Genomic DNA, 25,174 nt, shown 5'->3' on the forward strand with positions numbered 1-25,174 from the left:
TCTTGGGCAGGACACATAGCTCGAATACATGATGACAGATGGACTAAGAAAATAACAGAATGGTACTCAAGAGGAGCTAGAAGAAAACCTGGAAGACAACGACGGAGATGGCAGATGAAATTTATGAGTTTGTGGGTAGTAAATGGAAGGCCATTGCACAAAACAGAAGGAACTGGAAAGTTGCTGGAGAGGCCTTCATCCTGTAGTGGATTGAAAATGGCTGATGATGATGATGACCCAGCGGTATTATGGGAAAGGGATTGCTCACTCAGGGATTGTAATTAACTGAAGTTTAGTGGATTTTTTGACAAAATTTTACTTTATGAACTATCATTTTCTGACAAGGAGTTGCTTTTAGCTGTACACCGTGCAGTACTCTTTTCAAGGTTTCCGTTTCTATCAGTTCTGGTTTACATATAGTTTTGTGTATTTTGTATCTTCATGATTGATTTTAGATTACTATGTAAGTAATTTCAACTCCTCTTTTTTTTAAATGGCCTCAAAGGGATCAAATGTATCAGCTAGTGCTAATGATTAAGAAGGCAAAAAGCTATTAAAAAAAAAGACTATAAAAAGGTTTCGTAATTTTGTGGTAAGTTTTCTTGCATTTTTTGAACATATTGTATTTATGTTTTATTGAATAATTTATGTTTAAATTTTATATTTAAAGGTGTAAATGTTTTTGCTACCTTTCATATTGTTATATAGAGAAATTATGCCTTAAACTCAGCCAGAAACACTGGTTATGCTGTCCAGTTAAATTATTGAAATTATTGTATTTATCAGTTTATAAGATGCTGTGGCGTGGAAGATGGACCCTAATTTTAGAACGGTAAATTAAAAAAAAAAAAAAAAAAAATTGAAAAAATTTCTTGTTAATACAATGGAAATTTAAAATTCAATAAAAATAAAACCCAAAGCCAATAAAGAAAGGTATAGGTATAATGTGTATTTTCATGTCCAGTGTTTTAATTGTTATAGATTTTTGCCCTCTCAGATTTACCATTTTATTGGATGGCACATCAAAAGTCAATGGAATTTCGTGCTTATTCCCAATTTGGCTAAGTTCGTAGTTGCTTTGTTTTCTAGCATTAAGGACAAATTTATGGAAATCTAATATTTTCTGTTCGTACTTAGCAGGCATTCTCTGGGCTATTCTAGTTCTTGTATGTAAACTTAACCCATTTCTTTTCATGAAACGATAATGTCAAGATTCAGTTCCTTTAAAGTTGTGCATCCCAGCATCAGTTGCTCGTTTCCGTGCTTCTACTATTATCATTTTAGTTAAAATAATTAAATGCCCATGGCATAATACTTTAAGAGTTTAGTATCTATATAATATCGGTGTTTTGATACACCATAGACACTCTTAAAAAAACTACAAAGTAGTTGTTGTGGGCATCATTTGCCCATGGTATTATGCCATGGGCATTTAATTATTTTAAATATTATCTTATACACCTTTTGGCATCTCTCATATTGTGCGATTAACTTCACAACTGGGTCGTCATGTCTGCAATACTAGGGTACCTGCCCACCCACTGATGATAGTCCAATAGCCTTGAAACTTGTCTGGGTGGTGGTACTCACTGAGAATAAGTAACAATAGCCTTCTCTATTAGTGAAGCGTTACTTATTTGAGGTAGTGCAGTATCATGGCAACTCGTCGTGAAGGCAGAGCACAATATGAGAAAGAGCAAATGATGCCCACAACAAATACTTTGTAGTTTTTTTAAGAGTGTCTATGGTGTATCAAAACACCGATATTATATATCATTTTAGTGTACTGACCGTGATCAGTACTCCAACAACAGCCTAGTAATTACTGAAAAGTGTACTGACCACGACTGCGATGTAAACTATCCGTTAACTGCATTTTGTTGCTTGCCGATTTTTTGTTTTTTGCGCATGTGCTGTATTGCCTCTTTCGGCTTCTAAAACGCAGGGCAATTTTTTAAGGTATTTATAAGGAAAAAAAGTGTGCCTTATAAGCCGACAAATACGGTATATCGTGTGGATAAATTTCCCTCTACTTAATGCAAACTTGTTTATCACCCTGCATTTATGGCTCCATTGAAGAGTGCTAAGTGTGTATGCCTGTATTTAATTGTTATCTTTTTCAAATTATAAATAAACTAGCCCTGAATTGTAGTGCTTTTGTTCTTCATTGTTGCTTTAATTTGACTTGCTCAATCTTTATTGACCTTTACTGATATTTCATTGCTGCTGAGAAACCTCCACTAGGTTATTGTTCTATCCAGTTATCCAAATTTCCATAGTGTTAATGATTTATATCTATATCTTTTAGTATTAAATGTATTTTTAATTATAATATAGGGTTGCAGGGTTTTATTTGAAAACAGTAGGTTAAAGAAAATAAAACTCAGTTTGGTGTATGTTCACTAATAGAGACTACCTGCAAGCTGATTGTGAGGTCAGCAGGCTTTTATACAGATATCCTAGCAGTGTTGTTCATTTTTAAATGTGTGATGGAGTTGCCTTTTTTTGGTGATGTATGATTTAAAAAGATATTAGCAACTTAAAACTTGTTTTGTTTGTTTGTTTATTTTGGTTTTTAGGAGCATTAGCAACTGAGGTCATATTGCTCCGGGGATATGCGGTGGTCATTCCCTGACCTTTCCGCATCCTCCGTATTTGGTGGTGACGGGCTCGAACCCCGGTATAATCAAGAAGCGTGTGCTATGCACTGCTGCTCCTGCCCACCTGGCTACAGAGGCACCAACTTAGAACTGTGGATAACAGTATTTGTCTTACATGGCCCTCAGTCTTTAGTGGAAGCAAAGATCTCTCTGTGATCACAGTACTGTATATGAATTTTATTTGATTTCAACTTCTGTGGTAAAACATGCTTTTGTAATACTATGTTTTTGTATCTTGTAAGGCAAATGTAGCCCAATTCTAGGAGGTAATGGTACACCTGATAGTTGTGTTTAGATCGAAGTTCTACTTAGCATTATTATTAATATTAGTAGTGGCAAATAATGCAAAAAAAGCAAGCTTGTACAGCATCACATCAGCCAAAAAAAAAAAACCTTCCCACATACATCTGTCTGTACACAATTTGTCTGTTCAGACAAAATACATTATCATGATTATTTGGCATATGTTTGCTAACAGAAACCGTTTGGCAGCTGATAAGAATCAGTAACCTTCAAAACAACTGTCCTGGTGGTGCTTCAAACTTCAACTTTTTTGGTGATGCTTTTGATTTAAAAAGATATTAGCACCATACACAGAACTGTGAATAATGGTATTTGTCTTCAAAGTTGAGCAAATCCAAGCCCTACAGTCAATTACTCAGCCTTTGTCCGTGAGAGCAAAGGTATTTCTTAAATTGAATGCAGCATAACATGAAAATTTTATCTGATATTTTAATATGTTTAGTTTAATCAAAGACCTTAACTAGTAGGGATGGGAATGATCCTGGAACACCTGCTGCTAAAACCACTTTTATTTCTTCTTTTGAGCCTTCCTGCTTTCTTATTCTCCTTATTTCTGCTTTCCAAGCAATTAGATTATTTGAGGAAGGGATGAAAGAATTTCTGTTAATTTTCTCCTTGTCCTTCCAGTTCAATATATACAGGGTGTCTCAAAAATATTGATACAAACGTTTAGGGGAGGTAGGTAACATCTAAAGGAATGTGAATCGCATAGGAACCCATAACCGGAAACGTCACGGGAAAGTAGTAGCAGAGGCACAAGAAGCAGAAATGACACAAGACAGTAATTAGTGGTAAACATTTATTTGACATAATATTAACAATGGAGTATGAGATGGATGCATTTCATGATGTTACAACAGATGCTCGAAGGTTCTACCATGAGACACGATGCATGCGTGACACCGACGCAGCATGGATTGCCGGACATGGTCGAACACACCTGGAGTTTCTTTGACAGTAGCAGCAGTGCAGACGAGTCTCACCATGAGATCCATTTCCGTCTCCACAGGCAATTCATACATGATAGATTTGAGGGCCCCCATAGAAAGAAATCAAGGCTCGATAAATCAGGTGAGCGTGGGTGCCAGGCAACGGGTCCACCACGGCCAATCAATCGACACCCAAAACACCTGTTCAAATGGTCACGAACACACCTTCCATAATGGGCAGGTGCCCCGTCATGTTGAAACCAAATGTTGCGTCTCACATTTGCTGGAACATCGTCAAGTAACCCTGGTAGAACTTGTTCAAGAAAGATCCGATATTTAGCGGAGTTCATGTGGGATGGTAACAGGCATGGGCCGACTAAGCAGTCACCGACCATACCTACTCACACATGTATTGTGAAGCGATGTTATGCCGCACGGGGACGCACACACGAGCATTGTGCTGATTGAATAAGCCTTCCCGAGTGAAATAAGCCTCATCCGTGAACAAAACATAGGCTGGAAAATTGAAGTCTTGAACACTTTCTTGGAGAAACCACTGCGCAAAAGCCACACGTGCAAGATTATCTTAGGGGAGCAGTAACTGAATCCTTTGGAGATGAAAGGGGTGTAAGGAATCGTTGTGCCAGACACGCTGTACACTGCAACGATACACTCCTAAGGCAGAGGCAACGGCATGTGTGCTGGTAGTAGGATTATTCTGGACGGCATTCAACACACTTTCTTCCATGTTGGGAGTTCGCGTCAAACCTGGTCTGCCCACACTACTCCTGTTACCTCTAAATGACCCATAATCGCACAAATTTTGATGCACACGCGCAAACAAACGGTGGTCCGGTACATGTCTGTATGGGGAAGTGTTCTCCATAAATTCGTTGAGCGGCTCATCCATTGCCCTCTGATAATCCATACGCTAGGTGCATGTCTGCCAGCTCACAGTTCGTACATCGATGCATGCTCTTCGTGCGGTGACTTTTGCTTGAATTAGTAAACCAGAAATTTTCCCTCTCGCGAACTGATGAACAGAGCCGTGTACCGACTTACGGTGACATTTCCAGTTATGGGTTTCTATGCGATTCACATTCCTTTAGATGTTACCTACCTCCCCTAAAGGTTTGTACCAATATTTTTGAGACACCCTGTATATATATATATATATATATATATATATATATATATATATATATATATATATATAAATTTTTTTTTTTTTTTTTCATGTTTCTTTGGGTATTTTTTATTGCCCAGTATGGTAGTGGTTTATATGGTAGCAGTGTTAGTCATTACTTTATAACACTCAAGATTTCTGGAATTCGTTCACAAGAAAAGTTAATATTAACCATGTAGTTTAAGGAGGCTCCAGGCTTCTGTTGTACGGCACCTCTGTAGCCAGGTGGGCAGGAGCAGCAGTGCGTAGCACACACTTCTTGATTAGACCGGGGTTCGAGCCCGTGACCACCAAATACAGAGGATACGGAATGACCACCGCATATCCCCGGAGCAATATGGCCTTAGTTGCCAATGCTCCTAAAAACCAAATAACAAACAAACAAGCTTCTGCTGTACCAGCCACAAAATTAAAAAGAAATAAAAACAATAATAATAAGAATAAATAAATGAAATATAAACTAATGTGTTTCTCTCCTTATGTAGGTACCTATTCGATTGACTGTTGAATTTCCCCAAGCTGTCAACTACCCGTGGAGGTAACTTGTTCCATTAATTGACAACTTGCTAACTATTAAGGAAACTTCCTACAATCCAGTGTAAACCTCTTTCCCTATAATTTTAATTTATGAATGCTAGTTTTGGAATCATTTATAATAGTGTAAATTTTGCAATTATTCATTTTATTATCCTCTCCCAAAATCTTACAGAGCAGGTCTCCTCTAAGGTGCCTAGTTAACAAGCTCTGTAGGCCCACATATACAAAGTCTTTCCAGATATGGGCATCCCCTTTGCAGATATCACCAAGCAGGATGCTCATCTTTGGTCTCCTCAAGAAACAATGTATTTTTTTTTAGGTACAGCCCCCAAGTGTCTAATTAAAAGAAGCAGGCATACCTTTGGCCATAATTATGAGAGCATCCTTGGATTCTGGGGGAGTTCACTGTTTATAGGATATGTGTAAATGTCTCTCTTATTCATAAAGGAAGATCAAAGGGAGAAATGACTAATTACAAACTTGTAAGCTTGACTTCTGTTCCAGAAAAAATAATCGGGTCAGTAGTTAAAGAAATATTGCAGGATCATTTTGACAGGAACATGGTTATATGGAAATCACAACATGGATTTGTTACGGGAACAGCTTGTCTGGCCAATTTAATTAGCTACTGTGTCACAGTAACAAAGGAACTGGATGCAAAAAATAATTTTGACATCATATACTTCAACTTCAGTGAAGCAAAAGGCACTGTTATGCATGAACGACTGCTGTACAAATTGGAGCAGTGTAGCATTGGAGCAAGTTACTGCTCCAATATAAAGAGACGCTTCAGTGGCAGAAGACAGTGGGTGGGTGAACTAATGTTATTAGAGAAGATCCTCAGGGTTTTGGACTGGGTCCCCCTATTGTTTTCAGTATTTATTACTGATACTGATGAAGGAACATAAAGTTCACCATAAGTTTATAGATAATACAAAGGTTGGCAGGGTAGTTAAGGATAGGAATCACACTACTGCAACAAGACCTAGAAAAATTGGATAGATGGGCTGGGCTATGGCAATTGCGGTTTAAACATTGATAAATGCAAGATACTATATATGGGCAATATTCCAAGTTTAAAACTTTGTGCATTTTGTTGCATTAAAATATAACATCCACTTTTCAGAATATCCTTGAAGCCTATCCAACTCATTCTAAAGGATCACTGCTTGGCACTGATCATCAACTACTTACCTGATCTTAACATCATATGTAAATTTTAGCATCACATCCTCTATATCTTTGTCGATGTCATTTAAAAAATCAGAAACTACAGTGGTCCCAATACCAATTCCTGGAAACCCCATTTTTACCCTAGACCAAACTAAAGAGTAATCATTAATTACAACCCTCTACTTCCTGTCTTGCAGCCATCCTGCAATCCATCTTAGGATCTTCCCTGTGATCCCAGCATGTTCCAGCTTATACAGTAACTTTTCATGTGGGACTTAGTCAACACTTTGCTAAAATCCAAATAAACAGTATTTGAAATTATTTCCAAATCCAGATTTTGTGTGACTCTTTCAAAATTAGCTAAACAAGTTAGTTAAGCATCATTTTATCTTAACAAAACTGTGTTGTATATTCTCACAGAATTTAATTTTTATGTAAACATACCTGTATTACATTCCTGATCACTGCCCTCACAATTTTCCCTTTTACAATTTGGCTTTAGTTACCCTTGTGCCAACAAACTCCCAAAATCAACTAAACTTAAGATATGATCTGAAAGATTGAGTGGCAATACTGTGAATTAAGTGATCCTGAAGTTTTCAGAGCATTACAATTACATTTGTTTTGGCCTGTTATGTAGTGGTCGGTCCGCAGATATTTTTCAAAGCTGTGTCTCTGAAATGGGGGATAATTTGATCTCACTATGATACTACATTTTCATAAAAAATGTAGTATCATAGTGAGATCCTTGTTCATGGATCAAGCCATGAACAAGGAATCATAGTGAGATTTCTTGTTCATGGCTTGCAGTATGCAAGGCTGCAGTGGTATCACACTGCACACCTCACTTAGGTGGCTTCCTCTTATATACTCAACATTTATAGCATAGTACATTTTGTTGGAATGGAGGCACCTCCATATTTGGTGGTCACAGGCTCGAACCCCGGTCTAATCAAGAAACGTGTGCTACGCACTGCTGCTCCTGCTCACCTGGCTACAGAGGCACCGAGTAGTCAAGTGTGAGGGTAACTAAGTGCACATGCTTTGAATGACCATAGTTCAAGTCTGCATGACTGCTAAATATGGTGCTGTTTCATGTATTCTTTATCTTGTGAATTCCCCTTACCATATGATCATCCCAGAGTATAAACAGAAAATTTATTTTATTTATGTTTGCTATACTGTTTTCTTGTTTTTTTCCATATATATATATATATATTTGATCTATTATGAAATAATAATGGAAGGTAGGAAAAGTGTAAGAAAAGTGTACCAGATCAGATTAATGCCATCAAATTATTGATTTAACATTATATCAGTCTGTAAAATTATTATTATTACTACAGTAAGAGTGTATAAGTACTATAGAAGTATTCAAAGTGAGCCTTAAGGCCAAAAGAGCAGATCTATAAGACAAGACTTTATCATGATGATATAGAATTAAAGTATAAGAGTACAAGGTGAGCCATTAGGTTATTATTATTATTATTAGCCATGTGGTACAAGGAAGCCTGAGGCTTATGCTGCATAAGCCAAAAAAAAAAAAAAATTTTTTTCCCACATTACCCTGAGAGAGGCAAAGAGAGAGTCAGAAGTAGAAGGGAATCACCAAGAAGGCAAGAAATTTTATTATTACTCTGGGTTTGCCAAGCCCATACTCACCAGATGTGACCCCTGATGCAGTGTTATACCCTATATGTTGGATAGGGTATAACGCAGTAAATCAACTCCGGCTGCCTTAGCCATTATAGGTTTTTTGTTCATATTTCTTTTTGCCAGGTTCTTTTTGCCTAATGGCTCACCTTGTACTCTTATACTTTAATTCTATATCATCGTGATAAAGTCTTATCATAGATCTGCTCTTTTGGCCTTAAGGCTCACTTTGAATACTTCTACAGTACTTATACACCACTTTTACTGTAGTAATATTTATAAAATTGATAACCTTCCCATCACAATTCGTAACGTTAATTTTAACTTTGACCTGCTTACAGCCTCTCCCCTCCCACACTAGGGGTCACTATAATATGTTATAAATACCCCTGGGGCCTAATTTGCTAATTCTTTTTAACACCGATACAGCTCAACTTGACAGTTACTCCCCTCCGTCTATCTTCTTAACACCTGCTCGGCACCACAGTAAGTTGTCTTTCTTTGTCTTAGTCCTTCATTCTAAATTCCTCTTGCTTAGATTGTAATATTTTCTTTTTTGTTTGTCGGTCTCTGTCAGGTCGACTATGAAATATATGTCTACTTCTTGCTTACTGCCACATTTGATTTGGCTTCTGCACTTTTTCAACTTGGTTTCATTATTTTAACCATGTGCTATGTATATTTCACATCAGAAACAGAGGCCTTACTTCTTGCTATATTTCCTTTGTTTTTGGCTGCTGACCCTCGATGAAGAAGTTAAAATCATCGGATCTACAGCATTAAGTACTACTCATATTATGTATGTTACTTTTATTTTTAAGGTACCCAATGATTTTTCCATCGTTACTACTTCCGGTTATACCAGTTTTTCTCCATTTCATTCCCAATCTACTTTATATATATATATAGCATATACAGCTTTTTTGGCGCAGTATAACCTCAGTCGTTTTTGTGCCAATAAAATTAAAATCATCATCATCATAGCATATACAGAGTCATTATAAAGTCCTTGTGCAGTTTTAAATTTTCATAACTTCCGTTCTATACATGATAAAATCAATCTGTAAAAAATGTTAGAAATATAATTTAGTGAAGTTTAGTATGTACTAAGAGTGATTTATTTATTTTATAGCAAAAATTTTATTATTATTATTTTTTTTTTACAGAATTAGGTTTGATCAAATGGCTTCAATAGAAGAGAAAGTAAATTGTGTGCTGCGGTTGGCCAAGTTAGTCTGTAATCGCAGTACAAAAAAGATTTAGAACCCATTTCAACAAAGATGCACCACACAGGAATTCCATAACTAACTGGATGAAAAAGTTTAAAGACTCAGGTTCCGTCAATGATAAACCATGATTTGGAAGGCCAAGTGTAAGTGAGAAAAGTGTGGCATCTGAACAATCCTTTGCTGAAAGTCATGTTGAGAATTAACAATCCCAAGAATAAATGTATGTAAAGCTGTAATAAATTCTTTCAATTAGTTTTTTTACAGATTGTTTTTATCATGTATAGAACAGAAGTTATGAAAATATAAAACTGCACAAGGACTTTATAATGACCCTGTATGTTACACACATGCCTTTCAAGATATCTTCAGTGCATACTCACCTGGCAGATAATTTGATCTAAGTTTGCTGTACACATATCAGTTTATTTTAACAATAAAGCAAATGAACTTATATCTAAACAGAAGACTCAACTTTGATACTATGGTTGTTAATATTATTATTATTTATACAGATTGTTAGCATCTAAAGCTATTGAATGTCATCGAGTGGCCCCATGTGTTACGTACAAGTCAGTGCAAATCAGCTCAAGAATGAACATTCAATGGCTGATATGCATGTTGTAGAGACTGAAAATCCCATAATAACTCATGAGGAAAATCCTATTCCTTTCACCTGAGATGGAGTAACCACAGACCTGATTGAAGGGGCTGTTAAGAATTGTTCCAGTCTCTCATGGGATTCAAACCCAGAACTCGCCAAATGAGTGACGGGTGTGAAACTACTGATACAATGGTTTGAGGGCATTGTTAATACAGGTAATATGAAACTATCGTGGCATGACAGAGAGAGAAAATCTGGCTTTATTTAACATACCATGTATATCAGTAATTACTATTGGAAAATAATACCTCAGTAGTCAAAAGCTATAGTGGAAGTTAGTAAATTTTTATGAACTTTTTATTGTTTTAATGCTTTTACTATATCTTCATAACACATTTTTGTATTTTCTGTTTAAGAGGCAAAATTATAATTTTTGTTAAATAGCTTTTTAATTATTTTCAATTTTCCCAGGCTTTATTTATGTTAGAATCGTAATGCAGATTTCGAAAGTTAAAGATTGTGTTTATTTTTTTATAATTTAAATTGTTTCTGTGCTCTTTAATGTGTGGGCACAGAATGGAGGTCTATGGTATTTAATTAAAAAATACTCTGAATGACTAAGAAATTGCAATAATGGTTAAGAAACCTTTTAGCATAAGAATTAACAATGGTTTCATCATGAATATCAAAGCTTATTTCAGTACAAAAAAAAAAAAAAGAAAACTGTCAAAGTCTGTTTAGAAATAAAAAAACAGGAAGTAATTAAAAACATTACATAAAACTTTTCTTACCTATTGAGCAGGTTTCCTCAATTGCTGCATGTAATAAAACAAAACAAAAATTAGTTACAATTTTGTCTCTCTCTCTCTCTCTCTCTCTCTCTCTCTCTCTCTCTCTCTCTCTCTCTCTCTCTCTCTCTCTCTCTCATACACAAGAGTGTATGAGATTCTTGTATATTAGATTCTATTTTAGATTCTTGTATATGTACATCAATACATGGAAAGCTAAGAATTTATTCATTAATAAGAATAATATAAGATAAGATGCAATCAATAAAAAGTTGGAAAATGCTAAGTGAACAACTTTGAAAACCCTTGGTAACTTGATTTCCTGCTCTATGTGTTCATTGGATCTGACATCTGTCAAACAATTTTTTTTTTTTTTTCATTGGTGTAGCAAAATATTCGAGTTTTCTTGTGCTGCATAGTCAATATCAATATAGATATAATCACTATGACCTCCCATTTTATTAACTTTTTGATTAGCAGGTTTGAAATATAAATTTGTAATTTCCAGGAATATCCACATTTTTTTTCAAATTGCAAATGCAAGCAAATTCATTTTAAATTTAACTTAGTGTTTTACATAAATACTTGTATAAAAATCGGTTTGTATCTTCTAAAAATGCAATTTCTGTTAATCTGAGCAGTTTTTTAATTTTTTTCAAGAGGCTTGAAAAAAATTTAAAAAACTGCAAAATCTGCTTTTCTTTGCGCCTACTTGGGCAAAATTTCCTACCTTAAACTGACCTAATATAATAAAATCTGATTACAAATAAACTTCTTGGGGGAATATTTCATATCAAAGTAATTTCATATAATTTCATTTCATTTCATATCAAAGTTTTGTTCTAATTAATGTTACTCAAAATCAGGGCTCAAAATGGGAAATTTTATGAAATGGAATGCTCCTCAGGATAATACATTTAAAAGGCAGTTAATGTGTATTTGTGACATTGCTGATATGTATGACAAACCAGAATAGTGTTCAGAATCCATTTTGATGCATGCTCAAATAATTTTTAAAGAGCCTTTATTTGTTCAAATAAGTACTGCTGTTCTTATGTGAAATGATAAGGTAGTAATTTCTGCTTTTTTTACATAAGCATTGTCTTTAAAATCAATGATATATAATAAATAAAAAGACAAAACATATACTACAAGAGTGAATATATTTAAATAGATATTAACATTTTTAAAGCATGTTTTATTTATAACACAGTTCTAATCAGGTTTTCTTACAGATACCTTGTTTACCAGACATCAGTGTAGGGAAACTAGGTGTCTGCAAAGAGACTTGAAGTGTTTGGGGCTTTAAGTGGGTTGAGTAAACTAAATGCTGATAATATCCTTACTCTTTTGTTGAGGGGGAGAAGACAGAGAGTGGTTATCAATGGACACTGCTCTTCATGGACTAATGTTATTAGTGGAGTCCTCCAGGGTTCGGTGTTGGGCCGATTGTTGTTTTCAGTATTTATCAATGATATTGATGAAGGTATATCAGGGTTAATGTCTAAGTTTGCAGATGATACGAAGGTTGGCAGGGTTGTTAATGATGGTAATGATGGTACACTGCTGCAACAGGATCTAGAAAAGTTGGGCAGATGGGCTGAGAAGTGGCAACTGAAGTTTAACATTGACAAATGTAAAGTACTGCATATGGGTAGCAGTAACCCTACAGTAATGTATCAACTGGGTGGTATTATACTCAGGGTGGTAGAAAATGAAAAAAGACCTGGGGGGTAATTGTGCAGTCAGATATAAAGTTCTCTGAGCAGTGCAGATGGGCTGCCAGAGCAGGTCATGGAGTTCTGTCAATGGTATATAGGAATTTTGCTAGCAGAGACAAGGAGGTGATTATTCCTTTGTATAAGGCAATGGTCAGGCCTTGAGTACTGTGTACAGGTCTGGAAGTATCATTTTAGGAAGGATGTAGAGCTGCTGGAATGAGTACAGAGGAGGGCAACGAGATTGGCGAGTGGAACAAATGGTTGATGTTACCAAGAAAGGCTTAAGTTCTGCAAATTGCAGCTTCTGGAGACTAGGCACCTGCAAGGTGATCTAATTGAGGTGTATAAGGCCTTGAATGGGTTGAGCACACTGAATTTTGATGGGATTCTTCCTCTTGCTTAGATTACTCACCTGAGGGGCATAAATTCAAATTGAGGAAAGACAATTGTAGAATGGATGTGCGGAAATTCGCTTTTAGCCAGCGGGTGGTTGATAGTTGGAACAACTATCAACTTATATGCTAAGTAAAATTCAAGGCAGAACTAGACAAACATTTGGAGTGAGTGGATGGGTGAAATGGGAAGAGTGTTTTTTTTTTTTTTTTGGCTGATGCTATATAAGCTTGCTTTCTTGGACAAAGTTAAGAAGTAAGGGTTGAAATGCTTTTAAAATTTTACCTAAAAATATATATACATGTAATTATAAAAGTTAAGAAATTTCATTCACTTACATGCAATTACAATAAATTAAATTAAGCAGCCTTTTCTGAGATTGCAACTTCTGATTCTTCATTCTTTCTCTAAAGTAATGATGGACAAATTTAAAGAATAATCTCATTTCAGAGAACAAGAATATTCTATATTCACATTACTATCTAGTAGAATATTGTCTGTGGTATCTAGATACATATTTCCCTAGCATCTCAAAGTACAACTTTGTGTACTTGATCTTTTGTCATGGCTGGTCGTTATCTCTGATAGTTTAACATCTTCATATATATATTCTGCTTCTGGACTTACTATTTGTTTTTGTTTTTTTTTGTTTTCAATATACAAATGAGATATAATGGGTTCTTGCATATTTTTCACTGCATGATATTCCTATTTTCTTTGCTGAAATTTGCTATTCCAATTTTTTTTGATTCTTGTAGTTGTTATGTTATCTGACAATTTTTAAATTGCTTTCAAATGACCACTGGTTTTCTTTTTAATAATCCTTCATCTCTTCTTACTTCTTTAATCCATACCAACTCAACTACATTGAATTTCTTCAATTTTCTGAGCTCATTAATTCTATCCCAATTAAAAAATTAATTTCCTTCATTTCTTTGCGATATGTACCAGCTAAATTGTGATTATAAATTTGACATTCTTGATCGACATATTGGCTTATTCCTGAAACAAAATTTGATATCTCTCCTTTATTGATATGGATAAAAACACTGGCTCATAGCTGCATATGGATTTTCATGCAATTTTTAAGAACTGGCTGTTCTGTATTAAAAAAAAATCCTGATTTAAGAAATTTCTCTCAGTAACCATGTGAGGCATCCAGAAGATGCATTAAAATTTTCTTCAAAGTTTTATTAAATCTCTAGCATAATTTTGTTATTCTGTGAAAAGCAGGCAGCAGCATTTGACTTTTGTTTTTTAATAATGTGTATATATACCAACTTGCAGAAGATTCTCCAATAGAAAATGGACAGCTATTTCAGTAAGAACAGTCATGGATTTTAGCTTGTAAATGCTTCAGTTAGTATAGGCCAGTGATTCTGAAATGTGGCCACCATGGTCGCAAGTAACTATCAACTATTTTTGTGAACAGTACAAAAATTTAAAACTAATACAAGTAAGTACAAAAGAGAGATGCTCAGCACCAAGCACCAGTCATCTACATCAAAATGCCATTTAAAATAGTGTTACCAAGACAAATTTCACTTGATGACCACTGATATTGGCTGTCTGGTCTGAAATTGTCCCAGGAAATCTAGACAAGTCTGTTCACCAAAATGCATCTGTTTCTACTTTTTTAATCTTAAAGGCCCAATTAAATCCAAAAGAACAGAGTTGAACTGCTGCCTTTCCTTTGAATTCACTCTATGCCACTTGACTGACAAGCTGGACAAAATCTGGCATATTATATGAAAACTGTTTACCTTTAATCCAACACTTTGTTCTTTGTTTTCTTAAATGTAGAGCTAATTTCAAATTATGATATTCGTTTAAGACCCAACGAATCATCTCCTTAGACAGTGATCCTTTCAAGATTACACTGGTCAGTAAAAAAATTTTTTTTTCTCCCTGTTAAAATCCAGGGTGATTCTTGTAGATTTGTAGATTAAATATGGCAACCATATTGCTGTAACAGCAACCAATTTTAAGGGAGAAGGGATTAAAATCAAAAACTAAGTTTTCTAATAAAAAAAATTCATACATTTTAAGAAAATGTTACATACAGTACTAAATATTGAACAATGGGTCTATTAACCTTATTCTATTCACAAAAAATGTTTATCTGATAACAAAACACTTATTTGTTGTTTTTTGCCTTTTGTGAACAGTACAAAAACATACTTGGACTCCATTTTCTCTGGTATTTTTTTTCCATTTGAGAAATATCTTGGTGAAACCTTTTACCATGTTCATCAGAGACTGCTCCCAAGTTTCCAGGAAAAAAAATCTAAATAGGAATGTAGGAAATGAAGCTTTAATGACATGTTGCATTCAACTCTCTGTACGCTAAAATTAGCTCATCTACAATTTCACTGTAATTTTCTGATTTCTCATTGCCTAGAAAGTTCTGGCAGCTGTTTTCAAATGCCTTCCAGGCCCTTATTTCTGTAGCTTTCAATTTTTTAGTGAATTCCTCATCTTGGAATAGCAGTTTGATTTGAGGACCCACAAAAATTCCCTTTTTTATCTTGGCCTTACTGATTTGAGGAAACTTTTGCCTCAAACAGGAAAATCCATCTCCTTTTTTGTCCATCACTTTCATAAATATTTTTATCGAATGTAGGTTGATATGCAATGGAAGTAAATAGATTTTTGACTTATTCCCCAAAGGAGGATGTGCTACATTTTTCTGACTTGGTGTAGTTTCTGAACGGTCCCATTTTTTTACCCTGTCCCACTTTGCATAAAAAGGAGCAGTATTTAGTGTATCCATCTTGCACCCAGTCAGAAAAGCTTTTAGGTTGGCACAGATATTCCATTTATATTCTTGATAGCATATTTTTTTCAAAAGAACCTGTAGGTTCTTGTATGTTTCCTTCACGTGAACTGTATGGGCCAATGATATAGGTGGATACTCATTTCCATTATGGAGTAAATCTGCTTTCAAACTGACCTTGGATGAATAAATGAAAAGCCTAGACTGCACAGGGACATTTTCCAGATGTAACTCTTTCATTAATTCCTGGACATTGTTACAATAAACCAAAGCACCATCCATTGAGTAATAGGTCATTATGTTAGATTGCCTCTTCCTATAAAAAGACACCTGGACACCCTTTTCAAGAAGATTCCACTGCTGAAGCTATGATCCTAGTAATTGAGCCTTGGTTTTGGAGAGGTCCAAATCTCTGACCAAATCGTTCAATTATGTCTGAATCATTCAATTCTGCTTAAGTGATTAAATGCAGCTTTGCAGTATCAAGAGTTGAAAAATAGAGATCTGCACTCATTCTGGGTTCTGCATCTTCTGGAGACTCCTTTTCTGATCCTAAATCAGAATCAAGTCTACAAGTTTCTGGTAGCTTTGGCACTGTTATTGTATCATCATGAGGAACCGTCCTTAGAGCAGAAGGTCGTCAGGATACTCTTCTTGATGCTTGGATAACCTCAGGGGCCCACATCTGGTGAGTATGGGCTTGGCTTCTCCCTTTCTCTCTCTCTCTCTCCCTCTCTTTTTCTCAGGGGATTTTTTTTTTTTTTTTTTGTCTGGTGCAGCATAAGCCTCAGGCTTCCTTGTTCCGTATGGCTAATAATAATAATAATAATTGGCAAACCCAGGGTCTTGAGCTGGATATCATCATTCTTCTTGTCCTTGGTGATTCCCTTCTACTTCTGACTCTTGTGCTCTTGCTCTCTCTCTCTCTCAGGGTAATTCAGAAATTTTTTTTTTTTTTGGCTGGTGCAGCAAAAGCCTCAGGCTTCCTTGTACCATATGGCTAATAATAATAATAATAATAAAATAATAATAAATTTCCCAGAAAAACCATAAATATTGGTCATACAAAAGTAACAATTGTTTATGTGGTCTTGAGTTCCTGTCATATCACCAGAAGAGCAAACAGCATCAACTTATGACTACCTCTAAGCCAGCCTGTTAATGTCCTTGAACATAAGTTACAAGAAATCTTTGGAGCCCATGCTTTATCTTGATCTCTGACCTTACATCCAAAATAGAGTTCCTAGGCTTTTCTCACAAGTTGTGACAGTGGCTTCCGCTGCGATTTTCATACCACTTCTCTGCAAATGTAGCAAAAGCTATCAGGCTTATTTCAGCAAGAACGCAACATATTTCATGTATGGTTGAGGTATGCACACATAAGAACACAATTAAGAAATCATAGATTTTTATTTCTAATTTAAACACCGTTCACAATTTACACTTATGCACACAACACTTATTTACAAACACTAATTCACTAAAACACTTGTTGACAAACACTAATTCATTAAAACACTTGTTCACTTTGTTCACCACTTGCTCTCTGAAACATAGACTTTTTGAAATATGAAAATGGTATCTAGAATCAGTAATGATCACATTTATGGTATTATTCTACTGGAGAAAGAGCTGTTTTTAGATTTCTTTCCCCCATCCCACCACTTTTTTTAATATCAAGTAACTTACTCTCCAGTCATGCTTTTTCTTATTCAAGGATTGGAATCTTTCTTTAATGGATACAAATTAAAAACACGAAACAAAATTATAAAGATGATAGAAATCATATATATTATTTATTTACAAATATGATTGAATTGTTAAACACTTTTCTAAAAAATCAAAGCTAATTACGTATATATACAGGGTATACCATAACATGTGGGATCCACTTCAGGGATGGATTTAGGACATAAAAACAATAAAACAACTTCATGTAGACATAGGTCTGATTTTGCCTTGTTTATGAGTTACAGCCATTTTTGTGTTCCAACAACTATTTGCTTATGTTTACAGGAAATGCTCAAAATTACCACTGTGCACCTGAATACAAGCCTGCAAATGCCTCATCATAGAACTCCTCACCTGCTCAAAAGTTCCGGGTATTTGTCGGATTTGCTGTTCTTGTGGGTCTGCCACAATCTGAAACTCGTTTTCTAAATGAAGCAGTTTCTGCAAGGCATTCATGTATTCACTGAAAGGTCTTATTTGGCACATGACAATTACGGAAGTTTTCTGCATACAGATGCCTCGTCTTGGCTGTGTGGCATCTAACAAGTCCATACATGAGATGCATGTCTGCCATATCTCAATTTGAATAAGCCTCCATTATCATAGCAAATGCATAGTATCAAAATGTTAATAACATGTAGTGTCCTTGTCAGGAGAACTAACTGCAATCACTCAAAGAACACTACGGGGTTGTGTTTACATTACCAAGAGCAAGGCACTCTATGAGATCTTGAGCATTGCAGAAAGAATTGCTGGAATACAGAAATGGCTGTAACTCGGAAACAAGCCAAAATCAGACTTATGTTTACGTGAACTTTTTTTTATAGTTTTAAGTCCTAAATCAAAGATTATGATTCCTACGCAATGATATACAGTGGAGTAGATCAAAAGGAAAGAGCTAGTGGAGGGGTAGCAATATTAATAGATCGGAAATGGAAAACCAAAATACAGAGCTACACATTTATAAATAACAGAATAATAACAGTAGGATTTAAATTAGACAGAGGTTATTTATGTATAATTGGAATTTATGCTCCAGAAGATGGAAAAGAGGAAGAAACAGATAAATTTTATTTAGAGTTACAAAAAGAACTAGATAAGAATATAAAAAAGGACCATGTAGTTATTTCGGGAGATTATAATGCTCGGGTAGGGAATAAGCCAATAAAAATATTATGGGATGTTATGGAGAAAATAAAGTAAATGGAAATGGATATAAATTAAGAGATTTTGCAACATTTAATAATTTAAAGATAACAAATACATTTTTTAGAAAACGTGATATACATAAATATACATGGTCGGCAAGAGGTACACAATGGTAAACAAAAAATTAGCAAAACAATGCCGAGATACTAGGGTGTTTAGAGGATATGATATTAATTCAGATCATTTTTTAGTGGCTTCAAAAATAGAGTTACGGGCTAAATGGAAGAAGAGAAAAACTATTAAACAGGGGAAGGAGGAGTTAGGTTATAAAGTATATCTACTTCAAGAAGAAAGTATACAAAATTTATATGAAAAAAGGATTAAAGACGAAATAAGTAAAACATTGGAGAGAGAACAAATAGAAGAAGAATGGAATAATATAAGAAATATAATTCAAAAGATAGCAAAAGAGACACTAGGACAATTCAGGAAAAACTATAAGAAGAGGGGAGGGGTAAAGATATGGAATGAAGAAATAGCTAAAGCAGTACAAGATGAAAAAGATAAATATCTTAAATATATACAAACCAGGACAAGTGAGAATGAAGAAATATATAAACAAGAACACAATAAAACTAAAGATATAATAAGGAAGGCTAAAGCAGAGTCATGGGATAGATTTATAAGCACAATAGAACATGATGTTCATGCAAGACAAAATTTGGCATATAAAATGATGAAACACTTGAATAGCACAGAGAAAGACACTTCAAGAATAAATATAATAAAGGAAGAACAATGGAAAAAACATTATGAACAATTGTGGAAAGACCCAACATATCAAACAGAAGAGATACAGTTAGACCCAGTTAGAGACACAGATCCAATAACAAAGGAAGAATTGGAAAAAGCATTGAAAGCTACAAAAAATAGGAAAGCAGTAGGAATGGATGGTATAACTGCAGAACTGATCAAGTATGGAGGAAGTTTTTAAAAGACAGAATACTAAATTTATTTAATAAATGTTGGGAACAATATAAAATACCAGAAGAATGGAAGATAGCAAAAATTATTTCAGTATTTAAAGAAGGAAATAGAAATGATACAAAGAATTATAGAGGGATTAGCATACTAAATACAGTATATAAAATGTATAGAAAAATAATAAATAATAGAATTAAAATTATCTCTGATGAAATATTAATAGAAGAACAGGCAGGATTCAGAAAAGCAAGATCATCTACAGATAATATATTTATATTAAAACAAATAATATAAAAATGAAAAGAGCTTAATTTAGAAACGCATTTAGCATTTATAGATTATGAAAAAGCATTTAATCGAGTAAACAGACAAAAACTATGGGACATATTGAGTAATAAAGGATACCCAAAGTATCTTACAAAAATAATACAGAGTTTATATCAAGGAACAAAAATAGTAATAGATACAGGTAATAAATTAACAGAAGAAAGTATAATAAATCAAGGAGTTAGACAGGGATGTAGTTTGTCACCAATACTGTTTAACATATATATGTCGAGGATATGATATGTAAATGGAAAGAAGAAATTAATACAGGTATATATTTAAATACAAAGAATAGGATTAATACACTGTTATTTGCAGATGATCAAGTAATTATTCAAGATAGTGAAGATAATTTACAAAGAACAGTATTTAAATTAAACCAAATAACACAAGAATATAAAGTTAAAATATCAACGATGAAAACTAGAACAATGGCTTTTAAAGGGAAAAATACGGTGAGAACAAAAATAGTTATAGACAATAAAATATTAGAATATGTAAAACATTTTAAATATCTAGGGTGTGATATAACATATAGCATTAGCATTAGTAGAGGCATTTGATGCAAGAAAGCAAGCTTATGCAGCATCAGCCAAAAAAAAAAAAAAAAAAACCACTTCCACTTCACCCCTCTGTTCATTTGAAATACATGTCCAGCTGAGCCTTAAACTTATTTAGGCTATCAACTTCCACGACAAGGGATGGAAGTCTGTTCCACCAACCAACCACTCGCTGGCTAAAGGCAAATTTCCGCATGTCTATCCTACATCTGTCTTTCCTCAATTTGAACTTATGCCCTCTCAGGTGATTATTCTGAGCAAGAGGAAGAATCCCGTCAGCATTGAGCATGCTCAAACCATTCAAGGCTTTGTACACCTCTATCAGATCACCTCGCTGGTGCCTAGTCTCCAGACACTGTAATTTGCAAAACTTAAGCCTTTCTTCGTAAGAGCACCACTTTGTTCCATTCACTAATCTTGTTGCCCTTCTCTGTACTCATTCCAGCAGCTCTACATCCTTCTTGAAATGAGGCCTCCAGACCTGTATACAGTACTCTAGGTGTGGCCTGACCATTGCCTTATACAAGGGAATAATCACCTCCTTATCCCTGCTAGAAAAATTCCTATATATCATTGACAATACACCATGAGCTACTCTTGCAGCCCGTCTGCACTGCTCAGAGAACTTCATGTCTGCCTGCACAACCACCCCCAGGTCCCTTTCATTCTCTACCACTGTCAGTGTAGTACCACAGAGTTGATACGTTGCTCTGGGGTTGCTGTTTCCCATATGTAGTACTTTACATTTGTCAATGTTAAACTTCATTTTCCACCTCTCAGCCCATCTGCTCAACCTTACCAGATCCTGTTTCAGCAGCATAGTGTCAGTAGTGTCCTTGACGAACCTGCCAATCTTCATATTGTCTGCAAACGTGGACATTAAGCTTGATATACCATCATCAATATCATTTATAAATACAGAAAACAATAATGGACCCAACACTGAACCCTGTGGGACTCCACTAATAACATTAGTCCACGATGAGCAGTGTCCATTGATTACTACTCTCTGTCTTCTCTCCCTCAACCACCCCTTTATCCATAGCAGCAATTTGCCTCCAATGCCACACTGTTCCAATTTGTGCAGCAGTCTTCCATGTGCAACAGTATCAAAAGATTTTCTAAGATCCAAGTATATAATATCAAAGTTATTCCCTGCATCCAGTTCCTTTTTGACTGCATCATAGTATCCAATCAAATTGGTCAGGCAAGACTTCCCCTTAATAAAACCATGCTGTGTCCGAGTTATAACTGAAGTTTTGTCTAGATGATCCTGCAGTGCTTCTTTAATCAGTGCCTCCATTAATTTTCCTGGAACAGAAGTTAAACTCACAGGTCTATAATTACTTGTGTCAGCCTTTGATCCTCCTTTGTGAATTGGGGTCACATTTGCACATCTCCAGTCTGTGGGTACCTCCCCCTGAGTCCAAGGAAGCTCTCATAATTATGGCTAAGGGTTTGCTTACTTCCTTTGCTGCCTCCTTTAATATAACTGGATAGATCCCATTCACCCCAGGTGCCTTTCTTGTGTTTATCTTCAACAATTTCTCCTCCACTTTACTCTCAGTTATTACAAGATTCTCTAGCCTACTGCCAGAGTTGAATACACCTCTGGCATTCAGCGAGGGGAATGCCAGAGTTGAATACACCTCTGGCATTCCCCTCGCTGAATAACTCCTAACTCCTCATGTGTGAATGTCGATGCAAAATATTCATTTAGTTTGTTAGCTACCTGAGCAGGATCATCAATAGTTGACCCATCGATATCAAGTGGACCAATCTGATTCAGCCCCTTTCTTCTAGAGCTTACACAAGTAAAGAACTCTTTGCTGTTTTTCTTTGCATCCCTTGCCAAAGATTTCTCGTAATCTGTCTTCGCCTGCCTAACCTCCTTTGTAAGTTGGTTACAGATCAACTTGTATCTATCATAGGCTTCTGTGTCGCATGTTAATTTGTATGTATCCCATGCATTTTTCTTCTCTGCCATATGTCTCATTAGTTCATCTGACATCCATTTAGGCCTAAACCTTGAACAATATTTCTTAGTTGGTATGTAAAGCCTAGTAGCTTCCAAGATAAATTCTTTGAATGCTTCCCATTTTGAATTTGCTGTTGGTAACATCATCAGTTGGTCCCACTGTATAGAATTTAAATACTGTCTCAGTCCATCGTAGTCGCCTTTACAAAAGCAATAATCCTTCCCTTTATCCCTAATGGTAGTTACCTCTTTGAGTAAATCCCACTTCAGCACACTGTGATCACTGCCACTTAGTGGTTCATTTATCTGCAGATTCTTAATGCATGAAGAATCACTACTGATAATCAAATCAAGAGTATTACTCTCTCTAGTTGCCTCCCGAACATGCTGATGTAGAAAACAATCATCCAATAAATCCACAAAAGCCTTGCTAGTGTGTGAGTGAATAGCCCCCAAATTCCAGTCCATATCTGGGAAATTAAAATCCCCCATTATAAGACTCTCTGATTTACTGGCCCACTCTATTTCCCCGTACAGTTTCTTATTATACTCATCAGAGTCATTAGGCCTATAGCACGCTCCTACTCTCAATTTTGATCTCCCAATGCTTACGTCACACCAAACTGACTCGACACTGCACTGTCCAGCGATGTCGACTGGCTGCACTTCCTTGAATTTTGTGTTTCTTAACTAATAGCATAAACCCTACTATCCTTTCTGTAGACATTGTACTCCCCAAATTCCAGTTCTGCATTCCTTATATCTGTGTGATACCATGTCTCTGAAATCCCCACAATATCTGCCTTTGATGTTTTGAGCAATACCTCAAATTCATCAAATTTATTTACTAAACTCCTAGCTTTGGTGTACATGCAAGTATACATTCGCCTGTTTCTATTCTTAGCTACCCTAACACAACCCATGTGTTTTCTTGTACCGCAATGACTCCCAGCAGTCTCTGAAATATCCTGCATCTTGTTTTTCAGGCTTCTGCTCATTGATGTCAAAGAAGATATGAACCAGAAATTGGCAAAATTTCAAAATATATGTGGAACAATAAAAAAGAACTTTGGCTAAGAAAACAAGGAAAGAAACACAATTGAAATTTTACAAAGTAATGGCAATACCAACACTCCTTTATGGTTCTGAAACATGGATACCGAAACAAAGAGACATTAATAGAATACAAGTTGCAGAAATGAAATTTTTAAGATATGTTAAAGGATGTACAAAATTAGATAATATAGCAAACATAAATATTAGAAAGGAATTAAAGATTTACTCAATTAATGGAAAAATTATAGAATATAGACAAAGATGGAAAGAACAAGTAGAAAGAATGGAAGATAATAGATTCCCTAAATTAGCTTATACGTATAGAGCAAAAGGAAAAAGAGACAGAGGAAGACCAAAGAAAAGATGGGCAGGCCTCTTCGAGATCGGAACAGGTGGATCGCCTAATCCATGTAGGAAGATAAGTCCTAAATCCATCCCTGAAGTGGTTTCCACATCTTATGATTCACCCTGTATATGTATATATGTGTATGTGTGTGCATATATATATATATATTTATAGACACACACATACAGGACGTTCCATAAGAGGGCATAAATTCAAATTGAGGAAAGACAGTTGTGTGTGTGGAAGTTTGCCTTTAGCCAGTGGGTAGTTGATTGGTCGAACAGACTTCCATCTTTAGTTGTTTGATAGCTTAAATAAATTTAAGGCTGAGCTGGTCAAGTATTTGGAATGAACAGAGGGGTGAAATGGGAGTGGGTTTTTTTTTTATTTTTTGGCTGATGCTGCATAAGCTTGCTTTCTTCCATCGCCTCTACTAATGCTAATGCTAAAGTCAGTTTTTCTTATGAGATTGCAAAGCATCGAAAAAAAGATTCTTACTGACAGTATGGAAAAAATATATGGATAATCAAATGTTTTTATAGATAAATTTACTTAAAATGGCCAGGGAAGGGGGAAGAGACCATCATTCACACTAATATTCTGAAACGCACAACTTCCAAGTGTTAGTGCGAGAATGACTTAGTCTACCCCTCATTTTAAGTAAATATGCCTGTAAAAAGAGATCCATATATTTTTTCCATACTGTCAGTAAAAATCTTTTTTCAGTGCTTCACAATCTCATAAGGAAAAGTGACTTATGGGCCATCATATATACATATACATAAAACTCAGGGAATAATTGTAATACTAAAAACTGCAACAGTGGTAGTAATATAAGGTGGCCATGAAATATAAATAATTCAAAAATTAAAAGATGGGCAAAGACCAAGAAAAATTTAAAACCAAAAGAATAATAACTCTGAAGTTATTGAAGAGATCAGGTATTTCACCCTGATGAAATACCTGATCATGTATCAATATTTATTTCAGCTGGCATCAGATCAAGCATATTGCCTTACCTAATTTTCTAAATGTTTCCCCACCCCATATCTGATGACAGCTATTCCACTTTCATTTTTTCATTTTATTTGCAT

At 35.2% G+C, this 25,174-nt stretch overlaps 1 protein-coding gene across 3 annotated transcripts in view; it reads right to left on the reverse strand.

Moving 5' to 3' along the window:
* Positions 1 to 25,174, reverse strand: part of LOC150086693 (protein turtle-like) — a 1,103,226-nt gene that overhangs the window by 30,348 nt on the left and 1,047,704 nt on the right. For 2 of the 3 annotated variants that reach the window (XM_090372696.1, XM_090372694.1), the window contains one exon: positions 11,063 to 11,086. In XM_090372696.1, coding sequence (XP_090228822.1) covers positions 11,063 to 11,086 — 24 coding nt within the window. Of the gene's footprint in view, positions 1 to 11,059; positions 11,087 to 25,174 lie in introns of those variants that run through there. The other variant, XM_090372697.1, reaches the window with a different exon arrangement.

The sequence above is a fragment of the Mastigoproctus giganteus genome, chromosome 4 (assembly GCF_048544385.1).
Source record: "Mastigoproctus giganteus isolate SK-2022 chromosome 4, ASM4854438v1, whole genome shotgun sequence".
Classification (NCBI taxonomy): Eukaryota; Metazoa; Arthropoda; class Arachnida; order Uropygi; family Thelyphonidae; genus Mastigoproctus; species Mastigoproctus giganteus.